The sequence below is a fragment of the Nipponia nippon genome, unplaced genomic scaffold, assembly GCF_047370975.1.
Source record: "Nipponia nippon isolate SJK-2023a ecotype South Korea unplaced genomic scaffold, ASM4737097v1 scaffold_7, whole genome shotgun sequence".
NCBI classification, from domain to species: Eukaryota; Metazoa; Chordata; class Aves; order Pelecaniformes; family Threskiornithidae; genus Nipponia; species Nipponia nippon.
In genome coordinates, this window is record NW_028262391.1 from 18,677,225 (window position 1) to 18,698,521 (window position 21,297).

Sequence of the window (21,297 nt, forward strand, 5' to 3'; positions counted from 1 at the left end):
CCAATAAAAATGATGCTTGGATTGAAATATTAGAAAGTCTAGGTAAAAATGACCTCATCTCAGTGAGACTGTGACATGAAGTCACCTGAGTTTAACTGATCATTTCCTGAGCTGGGCTCTGGCTGGTGCCCTGGCCACCCCGGCAAAAAAGCAAGCTTCCCGCAGGGGTGTTGTGGGGCAGGTCTGAAAGGGCAAAGGCAGGGCTGACTTTCTTGACATGGCTGTAACCCATGTGATGCTCGAGCACTCCTGGAGGCTGAACAAACCCAAGCAGGGTGGCTCCGTAGCTGTCTTGTCCCCACAGCACTGCTCGCTGTCTCAGCTCACAGATTGCGTTTTAATCAACCAGTTTGATTTCAGAAATCTGCAGTCAAGTTGCTCCTCTCTACCCGTAAGCATATTCCTACCTTCCTGTCATACAACCTCAGTCTGAAGCCTACAGCATTCATTTTCTCTGTTTTCACATCCTTTTGGAAATTGAGTAAGCGACTGTTTCTGCTTGTTTGTTCTAATAGCTTGCCACCCATTTTGCAGTAAATGCAGATTTCCCTCCCAGTTGTTTTAGTTTGTCTAAAAGTCATGTAAACTAAGAGAGAAGCAGCCTCCAGCCATAGGGTTGGTCTCCTGCTAATTGCAGATCCTGAACTTCCTTTGTGCACTGCTGCTGAGGACAGCCCGGGTTGTGCCTGCTCCCAGCTGAGGACAGCCCGGGTTGTGCCTGCTCCCAGCTGGTTCAGGCAGCGGTGGTGGGAGGATTTACCCGTATGGGAAGGATCAATGAAACTGCTCCAGAGTTCACTTGAGGAAGAGTGAGGCTTTTAGAAAATGCACAGGAGTGTAAGCATCAGTCAGAAGAAACAAGAGGGTGAACAGGACACAGTGTTTGCTCAGCGAGTGGGAAGGGGAGAGCTCCGGTGGGTGTCTCGGTCAGGAGCTGGTGCAGGGTTAGTGCTTCCCTTTCTGGAGAGCAGAGGGTGATGCATCAGTAAATGAAGCTGCAAGACTTGAATTGCTTTAATTAGGCCATCACTGCTAAGGGATGTACCCGTGAAGTGTTCTCAGAAACAATTTAAAAGTTTACATTCATTGAGGTCTCACTCTGACCAGATGCAGTCTCACCCGAATCCTGCAACGTGTCTCAGGGTGTTGGTCCCCGAGACGCCACAGCAGCTGTGTGGCCTCACAAGGGACAGTGTTTCTTTGCAAGTGAACCTGATGCCACCCCAAACCTTGGCTTTTTGTGAAGATGCCCTTAAACATTGCTTTGCTTTGCTATTTAAAGCACCGACACTGAAATGATATCCCACATGCCCCTCGGGCTCATGCACCCGCAGAGCATTTGGGAGCCTGGCTTGCAGGCTGCGGGGTGTGGTGGTTAGTGCTCAGGACAAGTATGACACATGCTCCTTTGGTTTTTTACTAAATCATCCCAGCACCCAAGCGTGAGGCGCTGCCTGGGCGGCCTCGGGTCAGCAGGGACGGCTGGGGGTGCCTTTGTGCCTGGAAAAATGTTCTTTGGTGCAGTTCAGGAGCCTGCAGAGACTTTCCCTTTTCTGTGGCATTTCTGATCTCCACTGGGAAGAGCAATGCCTGCGTGTCCCTGCACAAGCCCGGGGCAGAGCGTGCACGTGCCCTTGCGAGTGCTGGGGCAGAGCTGTGGGAAAGCCCCCACCCCACCGCCCCCACTGCTTCCCTCTGAGCTGGATCAGGGCAGCCCGGGCCCTGTGGCTGCGCCGTGCTCCTGGCACTGCTCCCTCCATTGTGCCTGGCAGCCAGGATGTGGCTCTGCCGCGTCTTAAGATGTCACCCGAGCACCAAAGTCATTTAGGTACTTCTGGACGTTTTGCCTTTAACCTCCTGGATAGCAAAAGAGGGCTCAGGTCTGTTTTTTTGCCTTTTACTGTGTGAAGGGAGATTCCATGCCTGGTTAGGGTGCTGTTAGCCAACAGCTCACTTGAGGCCAGCAGCAGAATCACCTCCCCTTCCCAACAGGTGCCACGGAGCAGATCCATCTAAGGAGATGGAAACATCAAGTCAGATAATTCTGAGGGTGATGTGAATGTTGCGATTCATATGTTATTTTAATAACATTGACAACAATTTTCCTTATACGCCCGTGTGGTGGCTGTAGCTGTGACTGGTGCTGCTGCTGTGGTGTAGCTCCGGTAAGCCACCGTGCGGGTGTATCCAGCAGGTCTGGGGGGAGCTGGGTGCGCGCTGTGGGTACAGCCGGGACTGGGGACGGCAGGAGATGAGGTTTTGCACCTCAGTGTTTGGAAACAAATCTGTCGACTGCAAGTGCTGTGCCTTCATCTGCTGCTCCCTACTCTGCAAGGCTTAGGGGTTCGAAATGGTGGTATTTCTGTGGTTCCCACGGCTCAGGCCTCACGCAGGGCAGGGGCAGGAGGAGCCAGAAGCGCAGCTGGGGCCTGGGCTGGAAGGCGAGGGCGAGTGCAGCTTTGGCAGTGCTGGGGCAGCTCCCCACGGCGCTGTGCCCCCACTCCTCTGTCCGCACCCCAAATGTAGCACCAGAGGTTCGCGTTGTTTGTGGTGTAAGGCGGTCGAGACGCACCATGGGGTATTTTACCACTCCATAGCAGGAGAAGACAGATCCCAAAGCCCGTCCCTGCCCTGCCGGAGCTGTTGATGCCAGTGCTGTGAAACAGCTGAGCTCAGTGCTGGCGTGGCGCAGGCCCCTCGGCCACCCGCGGGCTGACAGGACAGGAGGGACCCTGACCCCGGCCGGTGTCTCCCGGTGCTCCCTGCCCCTTCAACGCCCTGGGCACGGGCAGGGCCGTACGGAGCAGGGCAGCTTGGGAGTGGTGTAAACCTCTCGAAGAAGAGGAGGAAAAAGTTTCAGCTGCCGTGAGAAAGGCTGCCCCTGGGGAGGGCGCCCCTGGGGGGCCCCCTCCGTCCTCCCATGCAGCGGACAGCGAGTGCGAGCGGGGCGGTTGGCACCTCTGCCCGGGGAGACCGATGCCGGGGCGCGCCGGAGCCTGCCGGCAGCCGGGAACGGCTGCGCCGCGCCGGTCCCCGGAGAGCGGCCGCAGGTGGAGGCCACCCCGCGGGGGTGCGGTGCCGCGGGACGGGACGGGACGGGACGGCCGCTCCCCGCGCTGCTCGGCGGCGCCGCGCGTGGCCCCCGCCCCCGCGGCAGACACGCGTGGGCGGGGCGTGGGCGGAGCGGCGGGGCGGGGCGGGGCGGGGAGCGGCGCGGCGCGGAGCGGAGCGCGCCCGCAGAGAGCAGCGCTCGGCGCCCGCTCGGCAGCGCCTCCCGCCGCCGCGGCACCATGTGGCAGCCGGCCACGGAGCGGCTGCAGGTAGGCGCGGGCCGGGGCCGAGCCCGAGCAGGGCGGCGGGGGCTGTGGCGGTGGGAGCGGGGCCGGCGGAGCATCACCCCACGGTACCGGGAGTTTGTTGCAACTTCTTCCTCTGCCTCCGCGGAGGGTGGGTGTGCGGGGGGGAGCGGGGCACGCACGCACGCACTCAGACAGACACACGCACACAGACAGACACAGTGCGGGGGGAGGGAGGCAGGCGCTGCCCGGCAGCATCCCGGGTCCTGGCTGCCGCTGCCCGGCGGCTCCGGGGCTCCCGGCGGGGCTTTGGTGCCGGCGGGCGGGGGCGGCGCGGCTGCGGCCACCCCGGCCCCGGGAGGCGACGCGGCTCGGTGGGGTTTTGGCGGGGGAAGCGCGGTTTGGGGGGCTTCTTCCCCGCGCACCCCTCAGGTGAGGGGGAGCCCCGCCGGCCCCGCCGCCGCCTGCATCCGCGGGGGACACAAAATCCTGCGGGAGCCGTTTGCCTCCCCTAAATCCACAGGTCCGGGTGGCTCCTGGGAACTTGGGTCCCCCCGCGCCGCCTCTCCGCGCCCCGCCGGGCGGCCCGCACCCTCTTGCAGCGGGTCGGGCTCTGCTAGCCCGGGGCTCTGTCTTTTTTTAATGTATGCTTTTATGCATATTTCATATTCAGGGTGAAATCTGAGACAGGCGGAGAGCAAGGTGAAATAAAACTCACTTTGTAGTTCCACTGTGTTGGCTTCATATAGTTTTCCAGAGCAAGTGTCTAGTGAGAGAGAACTGGACGTTTCAAGTAAGAATCAATGGTCTTAGCTGATGACAAGAAAAGGTTATTATTGCTTTTGCAATTCAAATTGAGAATTTGCTTTGATATCATCAAGCAGAAAATTCAGTGGTTTGATTTGAGTTGAGTAAAGCCAATCTGAGCAGGTCCATGAGCTTTAATCTGCACCAGCCAGTAATGGGAATAATTCCTGTTCTTAAAAAGACATACTTTTCTCTACAACGAGAAACTTGATTTTTGGTGGATAGAAATGATGTGCCACATCCATAGTTTATGGATTCCAGAGTAAAAACTATGTGAGTGTGTTATTATTTATTTGTTTCCCCGTGTTAGCCAGCAACCTCTCTGTACTGAACACAAGCAGCAAGATCACCTGTGTCAAGGAGTTAGTGATCTTGGGCCGGTTGTGGAGGTGGGAGCACCTGTATCACCTGTGCTCTGGAGGGGTGCTGCGGCAGGGGAAGGACCTGAGGTGAGGCTGTATCCAACGGTGAGGGGCAAAGGAGAAGGTGAGGGAAGGGAAAGAGAAAGGGAAAGCTGAGGTTAATAGCGATGTGCTAGTCTGGATTGTATGGACTGGCTACGTGCTCCCTTTGTGGAATTAGGAGGTGTTAAAAATAATAAGATACTGATATCGCAAATATCTGATACTGCCTACAAGAGCACGCAAGGTGAAAAAGAACCAAGTGCTTATGTTTTGCAGAGTAAGGTTGTAAGTGTAACCTTATTCAGCTGCCTCACGTATCCTGTGTGCCGGTAGGGATCTTGCCTTAGGGAGTGGGTGGGAAAGGCCATGTGCTGTGGGGGACCAGGGCTGCCTGGAAGGGGGATGCTTGCTGGGCCTCTCGCTTACCTGTTGCAGCACAACGCAGGCCTATAGCGAGGGGAGCCCGTGCTCTTCCTTGTTGTTCAAGGGGAGCCACAAGCACCAAAGTTCTCAGCAGCGGCCACTGGCTTTGTGCAACCTACTGTTGGTCACCTCTAGCTGGAGACTGCAGGCATCCTGAGCCTCCCAAAATGCTAAGTGCCTGTAACTGTGCTTCTTGCCAACAAGAGTTGCCGGGGAAGTGTATGAAAAGCTGTAGGTACTCCAAAAAAACAAGGCAGAGGGATTCAAAATTGCAGAATTAAATGATGCTTTGGAATTGTACCAGCTCCTAAAATGGTGAGAATGGGAAAGCCTTGGAAAAGCCGCAAGAAGCCCATAATAATTCTGTGTTCACATAAAAGTTCAAATAACAGCATAGTGAACAAAATGAATACAGTGAGTGGAAGGATGCCGGGAGTAACTAGGATATGATCCTGTAATTGGGAGCTGGATCCTAATCCATATTACACATGAGCCAGAGTTGCATGAGCAGTAGACTATCTAATATCCTCAACCCCTTTGAATTTTTTTTTTTTTTCCAAAAGAACTTTGAAACCTGGTCACTTCAAGTAGCCTGATCTCCCCTTCCGTCCCCAAAAGCTACACATTGTGCATCACCAGCCTGGCCAGAGCTGCTGGCAGCACTGCCTGGCCCGCCCGAGGAGAGCTTATGAAAGGCAATAAATACGTGTTTATTCCCTTCTTTCTCCCCCTCAACATCTTAATTCAGTTTCAGGTGTCCCTCATTGCTCTCTTTGTCCCAAGCTCCCTCTCTCCTGGCACCCAGCTGCTGTGAAACAAATCTTGGTGTCATCGGGGTGTTGAAGGGGGACCTTCTGTTTGTCCTGGCTAGCAAGCATGTGTTGGAGGGTGCTGGGCATGGGATTTTGGTTGTAGTAGGGGGGTATTTGGTCACTGGGTAGAGTAGATGACGTCTTGTGGTCTCTATTCGTGTGTTCTGCGATTACAAGTTACGCCAAGTCACTACTGAAGGATATTTGGGGGATGTATAATGGCAGGTCCAGCCCTGTCTTCTATAGGTTCTCCTTTGAGCTGATGTATGGGTGCAGAAAGCATGAAGCTGGCTCAGCTTTCTTAATATTTTTATGTGTGAGTTGTAAGTGGCATAATTTTGACCCAGATGCATCTTGCATTAAGATCCAGCCACGGTGAAGTGCAGCTCTGTCCTAAGTAAAACAGCAGTGAAAATATTTTCATCTTTCAGAATATTTCTTTTGGTCTGGTTCTGTAGGGGAAAGTATGAACCGACTTTGGAAGTGACTGCCTGTTGGTGTGGGTCAGTCCTGCCCTCGTTGCTAAGTGGAGCTGTGTATGTTTAACTTAAACGGGAGTGAGTGTTGTGGCATGAAGACTTCTGTCATGTTCTGACATGGTCAGCTATGGCTTGCGGGTCTCCTTTCCCAGTCTCACGCAGTGTATAACAAGGCTGCGTGTTCCTAGTCTGTGGCCGTTCATGTAAAAGCTACTTTTGTTCCAAATGTGCTCGGTACTGTCAAGTTTCACAGTTTGTGCTGAAATTTTTGGCCTTGACTAGACGTGTACAATTCCAGTAGTGAGGTCAGCAGCAGAGCTCACGCATACGCAATAGGAATGAAGTGTCAGCAGCAGCTGGGTTACAAAAATGCAGTGCTAGAAAAGTGTCAATATCTAGGTTTCTGGAATTTCCTTCAAAATATAATACAGTGAAGCCTGCTTTTTCTTCTGCTGTTCCTTTCCTTTCCCCTTTTGTGATTTTATTCACCTATAGCAACACTGAAGTTACATGTATTTTCTCCGAAGTTTGTAGGACAGTCAGTTACATGGGAAACTGCACAGCTGGGACATTGCAGGAGGATCATTGCATAGGGATCAGCAAGTTTCTGGTGCAGTACTCAAGAAGGTTGTGATTTTGCAGGTAATACAGGAATTAGCATTATTCATGCTTAGTGTAAAAGAGGTGATCTGGGACTGTGTCTGTTTTGAAAACTTTTTCCCCTCTGACTTCTGTGGCGGCATGCCTGATTCATGTTCAGTAAAATGTGGGTGAATGTACTGAACACACAAGTGCCTCCTTGTCTCCTCTGCTGGAGTAGCGACCGGGGGTGCTTCAGGTATTTAAGGGTTGTTCTTCCTGCTGGGAATGCTGGGGCTCCAGCCCAGGGCTCGCTGTACCTTTTGAGTATGGTTTTCATCACTGTGTTTGCAGCAGAGCTTATCGATGTTCGTAAGCAGCGCGCTTTGATTTTTGGCTTGACATTTGTGGTAGCGGCACTGGTTGAGATGATGCTGAAAGTCTTCTGAAATTTTTCTTTAAAATTATTTCCAAATGTACCCTCTGTGCTTGGTTTGGGATGTGAAGGTCAGGGGCCCTCAGTGGAGCAGCTGGGATTTCAGAGCCGCCGGCCTCAGTGATGCTCCCGTGAGGACTCTGAAGTGGTTTTTGAAAACAAGCAAGGTCTTCGTGCAGTTTCGCGTGCCTGTCTGAGAGACGACTGCTGTTTGCTTTGAAACCTGAATTTTCCTGGAAGCTTGATGCCAGACGTTGTTTCTAGATAATAAATCCCAGTGGATGCATAGTTTCCGAGGTCACGCTGTTTATAAGCCCTGTTTATAAGTTTTCCTGCTTCTCTTAACACATGTGGCTAATAGGGATCACCGTGTCCAAATACATACTCCCCTGGAGCACGAAACGCAGTGGTGCTGGTGCTGCCCGCCCTCATGCTGTAACGCCGGGCATCCTTGAGCTGAGCTGTGCCCATGAGCCCTCCTTGTGGAGAAGCTCTCGCTTTTCTTCTGCAGGTGGTACAGTTGGTGGACTCACATGAGCAGGGGTCAGGTAGTGGGGAGCAGACAGGGTGCCGTGTTGCAGAGCCGGCTCCCGTCCCATGTCCTGCCTCTCGCTGTGGGTCCGGCTGGGAAAACGCTGCTGTTTCAGATGCTTTTCTTGGGCACGCAGTTGCCTCTTGCCAAGTGGTCGCTTGGTTTCTGCTGTCATCTGGGCCTGCCCCAAACCTGGCCAGCTGCCTCCCTGCTTCGGGGCTGGACATTGCTTGGTGAATTGGCTTCATGAGAGCATGCAAATGGCCAAGTGTTCACGGTAGGACTTCAGTGATTCTCTGTCTACTCATCCAGAAACTCAATATTCTTACCAAAACCCACAGTTCTGGGCCATTTCTGGGCAATGTTTTAGTAGCGGATGGCTTCAGCATATTCTCATGCTGCTAGAATTTATGTCTTTCATAAAATAGAGTTCTGCATCTCTTCTAGTGTGCTGTGAAATACTGTGGGGGAGAGCTGCAGGTGGGCGAGATGAGACGGAGGGAAGTGGGTGATGTCAGGCAGCTTCAGGTCCTTCTTTGCTTGGGCAAGTTTGATTCCCTGAACCTAAAGGCTTAATTTTGCCATCATGTAACTTGTGCAGCCCCTCTGAAGTCCATGGGAAATATGTTTGCGTAAGGTTTCTTTACTGTAGTCTTTGAGTTGTTGGTGTAATTTACCTCCGCATGGTTAAGATATAGCAGTAAAAACACAGTGCAGGTATTGATGAAGTAAAAAAAGTGAAAGCAGCAGTATTGGGAGTATTGTTGCTCACTTTCTGGCCTACCTGTGAGCACTGCCCTCCGAGGCTTCATAAATACATTGCTTGTTTTGCTGGGATTTGTTACTGTACCCTGTAACTGTGCATCTTGAATCTACTGATACTTTTAGATTTGGGGATGATAGACTCTGTTGCTAAATGTGTGCATATTATGTGCATCCACTACCACCTAGTATACACAGCAAACACCTTTCCCGTGTCAGGAACGTTGAAGCTCTTCCCTAAAGAGAAGTCAGCTCTGGGCAGCATTTCCCCTGTGTAACGGCTTTGAGGTAATCACAGGCACAGTGGTTTTATGACAATGCTTGTTTGCATCTGTTCAGATGTATTGTGGTTTTCAGGCGCTGTTGGTGCTTTCAAAATGAACTTCTTGTCTCTTTATTATATGCTTGGTGTTCAGATACATACATTTATTAAAAAATGCAGTATACAGTCAGTCAAAACAATTGTTTTCCAATTTTTAAAAGCATATGGAAAAACTCTTCAAACACAAACAGGTTGTAAGTGTAAAGCACACAAACAGCTGTCTAGGCAGAAACTGCTGCAAGACATGTGTAGCAGGACTGATACTACTACTGAGGTCTGGTTTTACTAAATATTATGTCAGAAGGAAAAAGTGAAAAGTATTTGAAATTTAAGCTTAAGTCATGTGGATGCAAACATCCGGGAAGCCTTACAGCCCAGTGTTTTGGCACTATGTAGCTTCAGGATATCTTTCAAGGCATCAAAGTTTTTGCACTAGTGTGCTGCTATGACTTTACAGCAGTCGGGGATCTTTAAAACAAAGCTCTGTGATTCCAGCAAGCTCATCTGGCACCACTTAGCTTGGGCAGTTCCTTTTTTCTATGTTATTTATTCTTTGTAGAAAATGAATGGCTCTGGAAAAATGCTAATTTTGTGAAGCATTCTATGACCAAAAGAAAAATCAAAATCAGTGACTGCCTTGTGGAAAGCCCCCTGGGAAATGATCTTAAGGGTTCGTTTATAGTGTACTACTAGTTTCTGTTTATGAAGCTGACAGCCTGTTTGATGACCAAGAAAAATAATTAAAAAAAAAAAAATAGTGATTTCCTTGAAGGAAGACAAACTAAAGCATTCAGTCTAAGTAGTTCAGAATTTTAACTGCCTGTTTCTTATTTTCTCTTTGTCCCTGGTGGCAGCCAGCAGGACAGTCAGCAGTGGTGTGTCCAGAGCGTTACCGTTTCCTTCCAAGCGTGATTGTGTTCGCAGCAGACAGACCTTCAGCTGGGCGATGGGAGGTGTGCTAGGCTGCCGAGGCTTTGCGCTAGCATCCTCTCACGTACAGCAGTATGGTGGCGACTTCATTTGCGATTTGGCGTTCTGTGCAAGCAAGATGAGAGCCTGGCCCAGACATGTAAATGTGTAGCTGAAAAGTCCCTTTAAGCGATGTTTAGTACTTTCTTGGGGTTTTTTTGTTTCCCCCCCCCACAGTGCTTTCATGTATAATAATGGAACTTATTTGCACTTCAAATAATAGCTGGAAAAGTTACAGGTGACAGTAGTGTTAGTCTTCTGGGCTGTTTCTGAATAAGTGCATCAGAACTCTTTGACGAAAGATTTTGAATGTGGGTGACTGTAAATGTGTCCTGAGAAGACCTAGTATGGCTTTTTATGATTCATTTTTCCTGCTGAAATACTGAAAATATGGAGTGGCAAATATAAATCTTTGATACACAACTTTTTTTTTTTCTTAAGGTTTTGCGCACTTCTGGTATTTGATATTCTTTTAATGATGGCACTTCAACAAAATTATACACATACTCAGAATGATTAAGTTGATCTTGTTGCACTGACCCTTGCCTTAGCAGTTTAGTGATGGCTTCTGAAGTATTGGTCTTTTTGAAGAACCTCCATATGTGTTTTCATCGGGAGCATTTAAACAGTTAACTGCTTTTCTGGCAAAATGATTATCAATGGTAGTAACTCCAATGCTGATGTGGAAATGTAAGAAATTTTGCCATTCCAGCTGTTTGCCTCTGTTCTCTTGCAGGCTTCCCCTGCTACATTGTGCCGGGTGCTTCAAGGGAGGGGGTGGGAGATCTGGAGCAGGTCAGGGGCCTTTTTTGGGCTGTTTCACTCCCCTCTCACAACTTAATGGCTGGTTGTGCTTCCAGACAATGTTAACAGCTACATTTCTGACCTGAGTTACTAATAACAAGTTTTACTGACCGAGCTATGCTGTGAGTGCAGTGCTGTTCTGTTTGGGATCTCCGTGCTGTAGCACCGGTGCAGTCGGCGCTCCTGTGCTGTACCCCTTCAGGGTGTTGGGCCTGTCATGCCGGACAACTTTCAAACATCTCACGCAAACACATTTTCTCCAGATATATTTGATGGGAACTGCCAAGAACACTGAGAGCAGATAGAAAGTTAATTAAATGTCCTGAAGCTGAGATTTGTGGCCACCTCTTTCTTCCTGTGCCAATCTCCCTCTGGGTTTGAGAGGTGGTTATTCCACACGTTTCGTGTGAAGCTTTCAGAATGGCCCTGGAGTAAGTTTCCAAGTATTCAGGGCCTCCATTTAGAGCCAGGCTTTTCCAGACAGCTTTTTACCCTTCTGAAAACTTGTCCAGTCATTCAGTGCCTGGAGAGAAGTGATTTCAGAATCTGGTCCCACCAGTGGAAGATCTTGCAGTGGGATCTGGTTCAAGCTCCATTGGGGTCAGTACCACCCTTGGGCCTGGCTGGGTTTGAGAGAAGGGCAGCAATCCCAGCTACTGGGTTGTTACACGAGATCCAGAAAGTTTGTCTTGTGTGATTTAAAACAACCATTACTCCATGCTATGGAGCTTCTTCCTGAGAGTGACTGCTGGCTGGAGGCCAGGACAGAGGAGTTTAGGGTCTGCAGGGGACGAAGGGCATGGGACCTCTGTGGTGATGGTGGCAATATAAACACATCATCTGGGCTTGCAAGTTCCTAGCTCTCCATTCCCTCCCTGAGCCTGGGTGTTGAGAGACAGAAAGGACGGGCGGACACAGCATTTTCCCTCTGAATGGCTGCAGGGGGAGGCTCTCTGGAGCGAATCTCAGCTGCTCTGCGGCTTTCCTGTAGCTGGGGACGAGCTTTCCTGCTGTCAGGATTAATCTGTGCTTTCTGAACCAATGAAGATGATACTGACCTGAAAATGGTATAGTTTCTTGGGGGGGGAGGGGGATTACCCCTCCCTCCAGTCATTCTGGTTGAAAAAACAGCCAAACAAAAATTCTGTTGTTATTTGTTAAACCTATCCAGTCCAAATTAATATGCTGAACTTGGCTTTGCTATGTTAAGAAATCCTGTCCTCAGTTTTTTAGTATTTCCTTCTGCTGGGGATAGGAACACCACGAGAACAGTTGTGTCATGGTGTGCTGGTTCTTCTGGGTCCAGCTTGGAGCTGGAAAGTGTAAAGACAAACAGCAAAATTGTTAGAAAAAAAATACATCAGACTTCAAAAACAGGGTTTTAATCGTTTTTTTTCCTGATTTGAGACTATTTATTTAACAGAACCTTTTGCCCATTTTTAGCTTTTCCATCTGGAATTTATTATTTTTTTCCAGTTTTTAACCAGAAAAGTACTTTTTTGAACTTAAGCAGGCACCAAGCTGCAGCTCCCCGAGCTGCCTGGGTGTCAGGACATAGCGTGTATGTCTGCCCTGGCTCGCTGCACTGTGTGTATGCAGAAGACGGCAGTGAATTTCTTTCATCTTCCAGAAAACTGACAGTTTAAGCATCAGATTAACAGGAGTAAGTCAATATAAAGATTGGAGAGAGGATTTTGGCTGTGTGTCACTTTGTAGCTGGGGATTTCAAATTGTCTGATGGGCTGAGTGATGTTTTTCATGGGATCGTTTGTGAGGGGACTGAGGAAGTATTACTTCCAGGTACAGAAACAGGCAATTTAACAGATTTCTCATATGTAGCTATTTTAAGGCAGAGGTGAACCCAAACCTAGAAGCATTTGCATGTGTGTGCAGAGGATGAAGTGAGATATTTCTGTGGCTGGCTTGCTTATCCCGGAGTGTCCATATTGCTTTCTGTGCTGTCAGTTCCAGCATTGCTGAATGATATTAAATCAGTTTTAATGTGGGGTGGTTTTTTTTTTTGCTTTGTGGTTTGTTTTTTTTTTTTTCTTTTTCCCTAGTCCACAGGATTTTTCTATGCCTGACCGTAAATTTGAATCAGAAAATGTAGAAGCTTGAATCTTGTCCCAGTGCTTTTAAGAGGGAGCCTGTACAGCGTGGATCTGCACAGGCTTCAGTTTTCACAGCTGTGCTCTGTTGTTTGGATTAGAATCAGAAGGAAGGATATTTTGAAAATTTTACGCTGGTCCTCTAGATAGTTTGGTTGAAAGGGCCTATTGAGCTTGGTACCGTGTGTTTGACGAAAATCCTGATAGTAAAGACAGCTTTGGTGCCTCCTGCTAAAATGAACTGCTGGAGGGATGAGCAGTGCTGTTAGAGTGCTGGGTCGTTAGTTCTTCTGGTAGGCAACGAAGAGCAGTGATTCCTGAGACGCTGAAGCTGGTGATCCTCCAGCTGAGGACAAGGCACAGGGGATCGGCCCCGGCTCTGAGCCTGCCCCCTTTGTGGGCTGGGCTGTCCCTGGGAACTGTGGATTTGTGACCCTGGCTCCCCCCCGGCTGTGCAGCACAGCCACCAACGTGGTTGGGAAGATGGAGGAAGTGGAAATCTCTCTGTCGCATTCTTGTTGGTGGAGCATCAGTGCTGAGGTCTGCAGAAGGGATGTTACTTCTACGAGATGGGACAGTTCACTTTGATAAATGTGCATTAAATCACTCAGATTTAAGAATGCAGTCTTATCTCCATGCCTTTGAATCCGTTAACTTTTATCTTGCCATTTGAGATGGCAATATAATTTTTCAGTGGTTTATAAGGAATGTTAGGAAGCATTTGTCAGTGAGTGACTGTTTTGTTTTGATCTGGTGTTTAGAGGCTCTTTTTTTTCATTAAAGAGCCTGAAGCTTGGTGCTAGGATGTGTAACGTTTTCAAAGGGCAATGTTTTAATCTTGTACCTCTAAAATACAGACTTGCTGTAGAAGGAAGAGTTGCACAGTTTGAAACGTTACAGAAGGCCAGGTAGGTTCTGCTGTTGTTGCCTTTTCCCACAGATCAGTGTTGCAATATTCAATTCTTTCTCGTAGCTTTGAGGTTGAGTGCGACTCCTTCTGCCTCCCCTTCACAGTCCTGCAGTTTCTGGCTCGGTAACGGGACGCACACTTCCAAGGAGTTACCCCACTGCAAAGACTTGGGATTTTGTTTTCCTCAACAGCTGTCATGGATGGAGTTCAGATCATTTCCTTGGGGGTGGCCAGAGGGGACTGGGGCTGCCTAGTGTAGGAAATAGCCCCATCAGAAATACTGGGCTTGCCGCAGGGTCTGCAGGGGTGAAGGGCAGCCTTTCTGTGCATCACGGCAAGCCTGGGACCAGTCTCTAAATGAATGAGACAACTGCCTTTCATAATCAAGGCTGATGAAAAGCCCTGGCACTTCAGGACAGTGATAAATATTCACTGAAGTTCTCGTTAGTCACTGCTTAATTGTTCCTTTCCTGAAGCTACTCTCCTACATCCTTCTCATGTTTAAAATGCTGACAAGTTTCAGGCTGCAGAAGTGGTGGAGCTCATCTCCCTGAAGGAGAGTCATGTTTGAAGAGATCGTGAGCTGCAAGCGCTAGCTGAAATGAGTTATGGCAAGATCTTCACCTGGAAAGAGACATTCCAGAGCTGCAGCTTAGGGATTTCACCCCTGTGGTCGGATAAGCTCCCACTGTTTTTCTGAGCCTGGGACTGGGCTCCAGCAGGTCAGAGCAGGGGTCTAGCTGTGTGGGGCAGCAAGGTCTGTATAGGTGAAGGTATATGGGGATGTTTGTCAGAAAGGCAGAATCTAAGGAGGCTTTGAACTAAGGCAAAATGCTTTGTAGAGATGTAGAACTTCTGGGGGTAGGAGGAGCACATCGGCAGCTGGGGACCAGAGAAGTCTGTGAGTGGTCTGGGGTCAGGCACAGCCCGGGACCCCCAGCTGCAGAAACCTTGCACTGAAACAGCTCACTTCTGGTTGGTTTATATTATTTTCAGAGGGCATTTATATTGTTTTTTCAGGTTAGGATTTTTATTTCTCAACATCAGAACTTGTTCATGCTGCTTACATGATAGAAAAATAGCCACATGCAGTGGGCAGCATTGACCAGGGAAATGCCTGTACCTTGTTTGTTCTGAAGTTTACTGCGCCGGTTCTGGAAGTAACAGCCTGACCTTTCATTCCTCTGTTATAGTCTGAGGGTGTTCTTGCATGGATGTGGAGCTTTCCAAGATAAACGAAGTGAATGTGGTTTGGCATTTAAATCACTAATGTTGTATCAAGCTCGAGAATTTCAGAAGCCATTAATGTCTAAAGAGATGTCATTTTGATCACTTGGGGATAAACTTTGCCCCTGCCTATATGCGGGATTTTTTTGGGTCCAAATTCAGATCTTGATAATGGTATAAATCTAAGTGCCATTGCTAATGCCAGTGGAGTTACTCTGTGTTTCTTTTACTTCATGTGTTTTAAGAGTCCAAATCTTATCTGATTTTTTTCTTACTTTTTTTTTTTTTTGAAGAGTAGATATATGTGACAAGATTTAATGTTTTAAGAGAGCTGAACTGAACGTTTCTGTATTACTCTTTTTGGAAAGCGTGTGTTATTGAAGTCATTCCAGACGGAGCCCTAATGGTGTTTGGATAAGGGGCTGCTACCTATTCGACAGAGGAACGTCTGTGTCACGCTGTGAGCTCACCACCCGCTTGCTTTGGGGTGGGGGAAACCCACTTTACAAAATATTTATGGAAGCGGTAATAAGCGTCACAGTCGCACGGTTCCTCCCCTCTGCGAGGGGAAAAGGGAGCGTGGGTCCCTCGCAGGAGGGTCGGCGTGGGGCCGTGGCGACTGCCCCGGCAGCAGGCTCAGAGCATCGCTGGCTGTCAGCCCCGGGGCCCCGCGGTGCCCGCAGCCGCCTCCCGGCACAGCGTGCAGCCTGCCACCCGGCTTCGGAGCTTCAGCAAATATTTTTGGTTTTCAGCTGAAAGCTGTATTTCTCATTTGTGAATCCAGTCTGTTTCCGAGGCCTTTTCTTATTTTCCTGTTTTCTTGTGAAGACTTAATATATTTGCTTCTTCAAAGGGTTTAAAATGTCTGCTCCGCTCCCCCCCCCCCCCCCAGCATTTCTCAGGAACAAAAAGTGTTTCTTACCTAGCAGCCGTTGTTAATGAGGTGAAGTTAGAGAGCAGTCTGGCTCATTCTGGGAAAAAAACATTGTTCCCAACATTTTCTTAATCTCAAATCCTTATGTGGGACAATAGGAAAGTGCTGTCGTATTCTTCCCTATTACCCCAAAATCTACCTGGTAATATATATATATATATATTTTTTTTTTTTTTTTTATTAAGCAACTTTCTGGGAAGTTTTTCAATCTGGTCTCCTTACTGAGTTTTACAACTCAGTATACACCTGCATAAAATCAGACTGAAACATTTGCTTTAAAAATGGCCTAGTCCTTACAGTGCCATGCATGACTTCCCATATAGATAGTAAAGTGATGTGAGTTTGAGGAGTTGGATAACAAAGTTAGTCACTATTAATCATTGCAACTGTGCTGCAAAGCTGTCAACGCAGAGTGGTTACGCCTGTGTAATATAGTTTCTGGAAAAGATACAGTCTTTGTAACATCCGGGTTAGAAGGTGTCAACACGCAAGCAGTACAGTTTTATTTAAGATACAGTTTTATTAAAGCCCTTTTATTAGGGCTCTCCAGCTAAAAGAGCAGGTAAAGGCTTCCTTTGCAATGCCACCTCGTATCAGCGGGATTGGCTGGTCAGGGAGGGAGCAGGGATGTCAGGACCACTCTGGGGGACATGGCGATTATTTTGCAATGGGAACAAACTGACACAGCACAATTTGTTAATCTGTTATTCTTCCCTGGGTGTGGAGGAATGACTTTCAACCATATCATCACCTCCTTAATGTAATCAGCTTTTCCTCCTGAAAGGAGGTGATTGCAGTGCTAGTAATGCCAAGGTGACGTTGAGCACTAGATCCTCTACACCGTGCAGTGACATTTCCCTGGTGAAAGAGGGTGTGATGCCGTCTATGCCAGAATAACGTCCCTTGCTTTGCCTGGGTGATTCACAATACTTGGCAGTTGTTGTCACTGTCTTTGGCCCTTCTAATCCTTCTTGTATGGGCACGAACAGGGTACAGAGATGCTAAAATCCAGATCTCCAGCAGAGCAAGGAGTTGGGCTGGCAGAACACACCGTCGTAGAGAACTGGGCTGTAATCTTGTGCTTTGTAAAATTCTCGTGCATGCGGTGGTTTGTACGGGTCCAGCCTTCGAACAAGGCTTTGGAAGAGAGTTTGGAGGCAGGTGCCTGCCTGAGACTTCTGTGTTACTCAGTGCCTCTGGTTGCTTGCCTGCCTTGATGGCTCTGACCAGGAGCGAATGGGCTTCACTGCGCAGCGTTTACAGCACACTCTTGCTATGATTTACTGCTGGGGCTGGTTATCCCATGTGGTGGTTTACTGCACGCTGCATACAGATCCAAGGTTTGCTCTAGGAAATATTTAATGCTGTTCTGCTTTGTACACCTGGAGGTCAAAAGAGAATGTGGTTTTTCTAGCTAATCATTGTCTCTTGCAAACTAATTGTAAGTAAAACAAAGCAAAAAGAGTGTGTGGAGCCTGGCCAGCTCTTAGTAACGTCTGGACCAACTAGTCCAATGCTGTGTTATTTCTCTGACTTTATTTTACTCAACTTCTGTGGGATTTTGAAGTTTTGCTGTGTGTAGCTTATCTTAACTTCCACTGTGTGGTGGTTGTTTTTTTGTGCGGCTCCCCCCCCCCCAAGCCAGTGGGTCAATATAAAAAATGATTTTAAACAGTGGATATGAGATGGCTTTAAAAAATGATGGGAGTTGCTGCCAGCATTTACCTTATAGATACTCCACTGGAAGTTAATAGTGAAGGGTCTAATGGGCAGGATGCTCACTTAGAGGGGTCATATTTACAAAGATCTGGAATTTATCTCTGTTCCTGGGCAGTATTTGGTGCTGGAGGGATGTGTCCTTCTCCTTCAGACTTGCACAGGATCAGCAGGGCACTTCGGATGGCAGGGAGGCTGCCCACTTCCCTGCCCTGCGAGCGAGCATTTTCTTGTTTTCCTGTCTTGGCTGTTTGGTCCTTTCCTCTCCCCCCAGAGCAGCCAGACCTCAGATTCTGTGCGTCCATCTGCCGAGATACTGGATGGACAAAGGCTGGGTCCTCACCTGAGGAGCTGAAGAGTTACAACAGGGAGCAAAAGGATTTCAGTTTCTAATGTGCATGTTTCTATTAATATCTTGTTAACCCTGTGTTAACCCCTAACACTATGTGGTTACTAGTATAAATATTTATTCTTGGTATGTAGATACAGATATGTGATAGCATTAATGCTAAATTTTTAGTACTTAGTACTCAGTTTCAGTTAAATCAGTTTGTCAGATTGCTTCCTCTTGTGGTGTGTTTTTTTTAATTGGCAAAAGAGTATGCACAAACAGGGTTCAGATGGCCAGAGCCTCTAGAATCTCATTATCTTAATTGAAAAATGTCAGCCTTTGACATTAATAAATGGTTTAGCTAGTACGTGATTTAGTCACTGGGGAGAAATGGAATCGACTGTTATAGCCATCCGTCACTTCTAGATAATAATGATAAGCTACAGCCCACAGGTCTTAAGAATTAATAGCTCTGGGCTTAGGACATTATTTCTGTGTATTAGAACATCTCAATTCCATTATATTTGGTAATGTTTTATTCTGGAATACCTTCACTTAGAAAAAAGTGGAAGGTGCACAAAAGACATCCTCCTGTATCCTTTAATGTCGCTCTTCAGCTTTTTACAGTCTGCAGATGTGTTGCCAGTGTTCTGCCTCTGCTTTTTTAAAAATCATACTGTTTCGTTTCTGTTAACCATTCTTCGCTTACTGGAGGAAATAAGTTGTTTAGACAATGTGTGGGGATTAGCTGTGTATTGAACTACCACAGTAAACAATTAATTAATTCTCATCAAAATATACACTGTGCTCTGTGTGTGGATTTTATGGAGTCTTCTGGAAAAGAAAATATTTCTCTGTCTAAAAAGCATTTCCTACTCAGTGACTAGCTGTAAAAGAAGCAGCTTGAAAATATTTCCTGGCTGAAGGAAAGGATCAGTACATACTTTTAGTTTGCCATTGTGGTTAACATCACTATGCATTTTTTTCTAGCACTTCCTCAGTTTTTCAGTTTTATGTACTTAGTGTTAATAAACATAGGTACAGAAATAACAGTCCATCTGATCTAATCTGTTTGATCTTTTCTTTTGGTAACACCAATGCTGGGATTTTGCAGAGGATAATCTGAGGATTCAGGCTTGGCTTTGCTCCTGTTCAAAATCACTGTTAAAATACTGATGACTTTGCTGCTGGATCAGGGGCCTGAGGGTTGTGCCTTGGGTTTTTTCTTTTCTTTTTTTTAAAGAACTAGACCAGTGGGCAAAATACAGTATTAGTGTATTGAAGGAGGTAAGCAGGTGAGGTCAGCGTGCCTGCTGGAGCACTGTGCGTGGGGTATGCACCGCATGCAGTTGTGCAAGCGCAAGCTGGAGTTTGCCATGAGACGTGTTTCGGAGCACAGCCAGTGACAGACGGGTTTTGATGACCAGCTTTTGCCTTTAGAAACAAAAGTGTAGTGTTTAGTTCAGCTTCTAAACCAGGTTAGTGAACAACTGTTAGCAGTACCAGGCGACGTGCAGCTGTTGGTTTTGCAGAGCTTGGAAGATGTTTTTTATGCCATCACCACTTGGCAAAGGAAAATTGGGGTTGGCAATACTGGTGTTTCCAGAAAAGGAGAAATCAAAGGTGGCACACATATATGTCCTCAGGATTTCTGCTTGGCCTCCCCACTAATGCAGGGGTTTTGCTGTTGTCTTCTGGCTTTGCCAGTTGCATTTCTCCACGGGCTAGTGCAGGGGCTTTTGACATGCCCCGAGCTACCCATAACTCAGGAGGATAAAATTATTCCGAATTGCGAGTAGCCTTTTCCCTCAGACTTTTCCAGTTTTACTTAGTTTTCACTCCTGCCCTCTCCCAGCCATTGCTCAGCAAAGCTGTGTGGTGTGTATTTCCTAACTGGGTGCTTCCTGGGCAGCTCTGCAGCGTGGCCATCTTCTTGGGTGTCCCGACGCTAAGGTTTCAGTGTCATTTTGCTGTTGTATCGTACTGCAAATGACTGCTGAACTTGTCTGATTTCCTTGCTGATTCCTGGCAGAGCTGTTTGCCTTCTTACAAATCCTGTATCGCTTTAGCCTGACTCTCATAGTCTGGGATTTCTGTAGTGCCTCATTTTCTATAGACGTGTGATTATGTGTGATTTTCTGCCTTAAATTGTTATTTTTGCTTTTTTTAAGTTGCTTTTATCTGTTACTGTTGCAGACAACATCTAAAACTGTGATTCTGAGATGCTTAGAAAACCTGGAGGCAGATGAGAAAATTCCTAAATTTAGTCATCCCTTGTACTCTTTCAGCCGTGACGGTTTCTGTACTAACAGATGTGCTACAACTTTTGGAGATCAGTGGTGAAACCAAGGACTGTTAGAGATGGTGACCTCTGTGGTACCAAAAGCCAGGCTAGACAACCCCAGTAGTTCTTCAGTAGCTGCATCCTTTGGCAAAAATAGTTTTAAAATGTTTTTGAAGGCTGAGTAGAGTGAGACCCATAAATAGATCCTGTAAACTCACTCTCCTGAGTTGCAGAACATCCCTCAGTAGGTCAGGCCTGAAGATCGCCAGCTATTCATGCTGTATATATTCATATGTGAGTGTACTGCAGTGAAATTATCACAAAACTGGAACTAAAGCAAGCTGTAAATGGAAATGCCATGCCAATCGAAATAATAGAAAGAGGGGGCATGCCCTTAATAAATGCTGTAGTGTAATTACTATAAAAGTGTGCACATATTTACGATAACAAAGGTCTAATTTCTGCAAAACTTCAGCCATATGCATATTTTTACCTACTACAAGCAGCCACCAGTGCCCACAGGTGTGTGCACTGCACAGTAAGTAAGGGTCTAATTTCTTGCAGGACTGAGGCTTTGCTAAGTATTCAATGTTTCAATGCACATGTATCTTTTCCGGAATTGAAAACATCTTTTATTCCCTGGGCTAAGCTGGCAGCCGGCACAGAAGGCAGTCTGCTTTATGTTTATCAATCCAGGGAGAAGTCCAGCTCTTGCAAGCGTATTTCTCATCTGCCAAGAGCATCAATAGAAAGTTTAACTGTCTTCCACACTCTTTTTTTTTTTTTTTTTTAATTACTTAAATATGGCCATTCAGGGAGGCATTTAATTCTTTAAATATGGCGAGGAAGGCGTTAGTGAATTAAGGGTAGGGGGTTTAACCCTGTGATTTCCGAAGCTTAGCTGGTGGCCGGCTGCTACCGGTGGCTGGATGTGGTGTGATGATGCATGGTCTGTCCTGGGAGGTGCTGCGGGAGCAGCCCCTCAGCTGCGGACGAGCCCCGGGTGGGAATCCTGTCCCGTTGGTGCAGGGGATGCTGCCTGTGTGCCAAAGCCTTTTTGGGGCACCTGAAGAGGTTTTACCTGTGGACAGGGTTTCCCCAAAAAACACGGATTTAAACTGTTGCTTTGTGCTGCCATCTATGCAGAGTGTATTCAGAGAGA

General features: G+C 47.6%; 1 protein-coding gene across 3 annotated transcripts in view; it reads left to right on the forward strand.

Moving 5' to 3' along the window:
* The first annotated feature begins 3,197 nt into the window (after positions 1-3,197).
* The window catches only part of PID1 (phosphotyrosine interaction domain containing 1), a 92,045-nt gene continuing 73,945 nt past the window's right edge, over positions 3,198-21,297 (forward strand). For 2 of the 3 annotated variants that reach the window (XM_087739580.1, XM_087739577.1), the window contains exon 1: positions 3,198-3,320. In XM_087739580.1, the coding sequence (XP_087595706.1) occupies positions 3,291-3,320 (30 nt within the window). In that variant the 5' untranslated portion in view covers positions 3,198-3,290. Of the gene's footprint in view, positions 3,404-21,297 lie in introns of all 3 variants that reach the window. The other variant, XM_087739578.1, reaches the window with a different exon arrangement.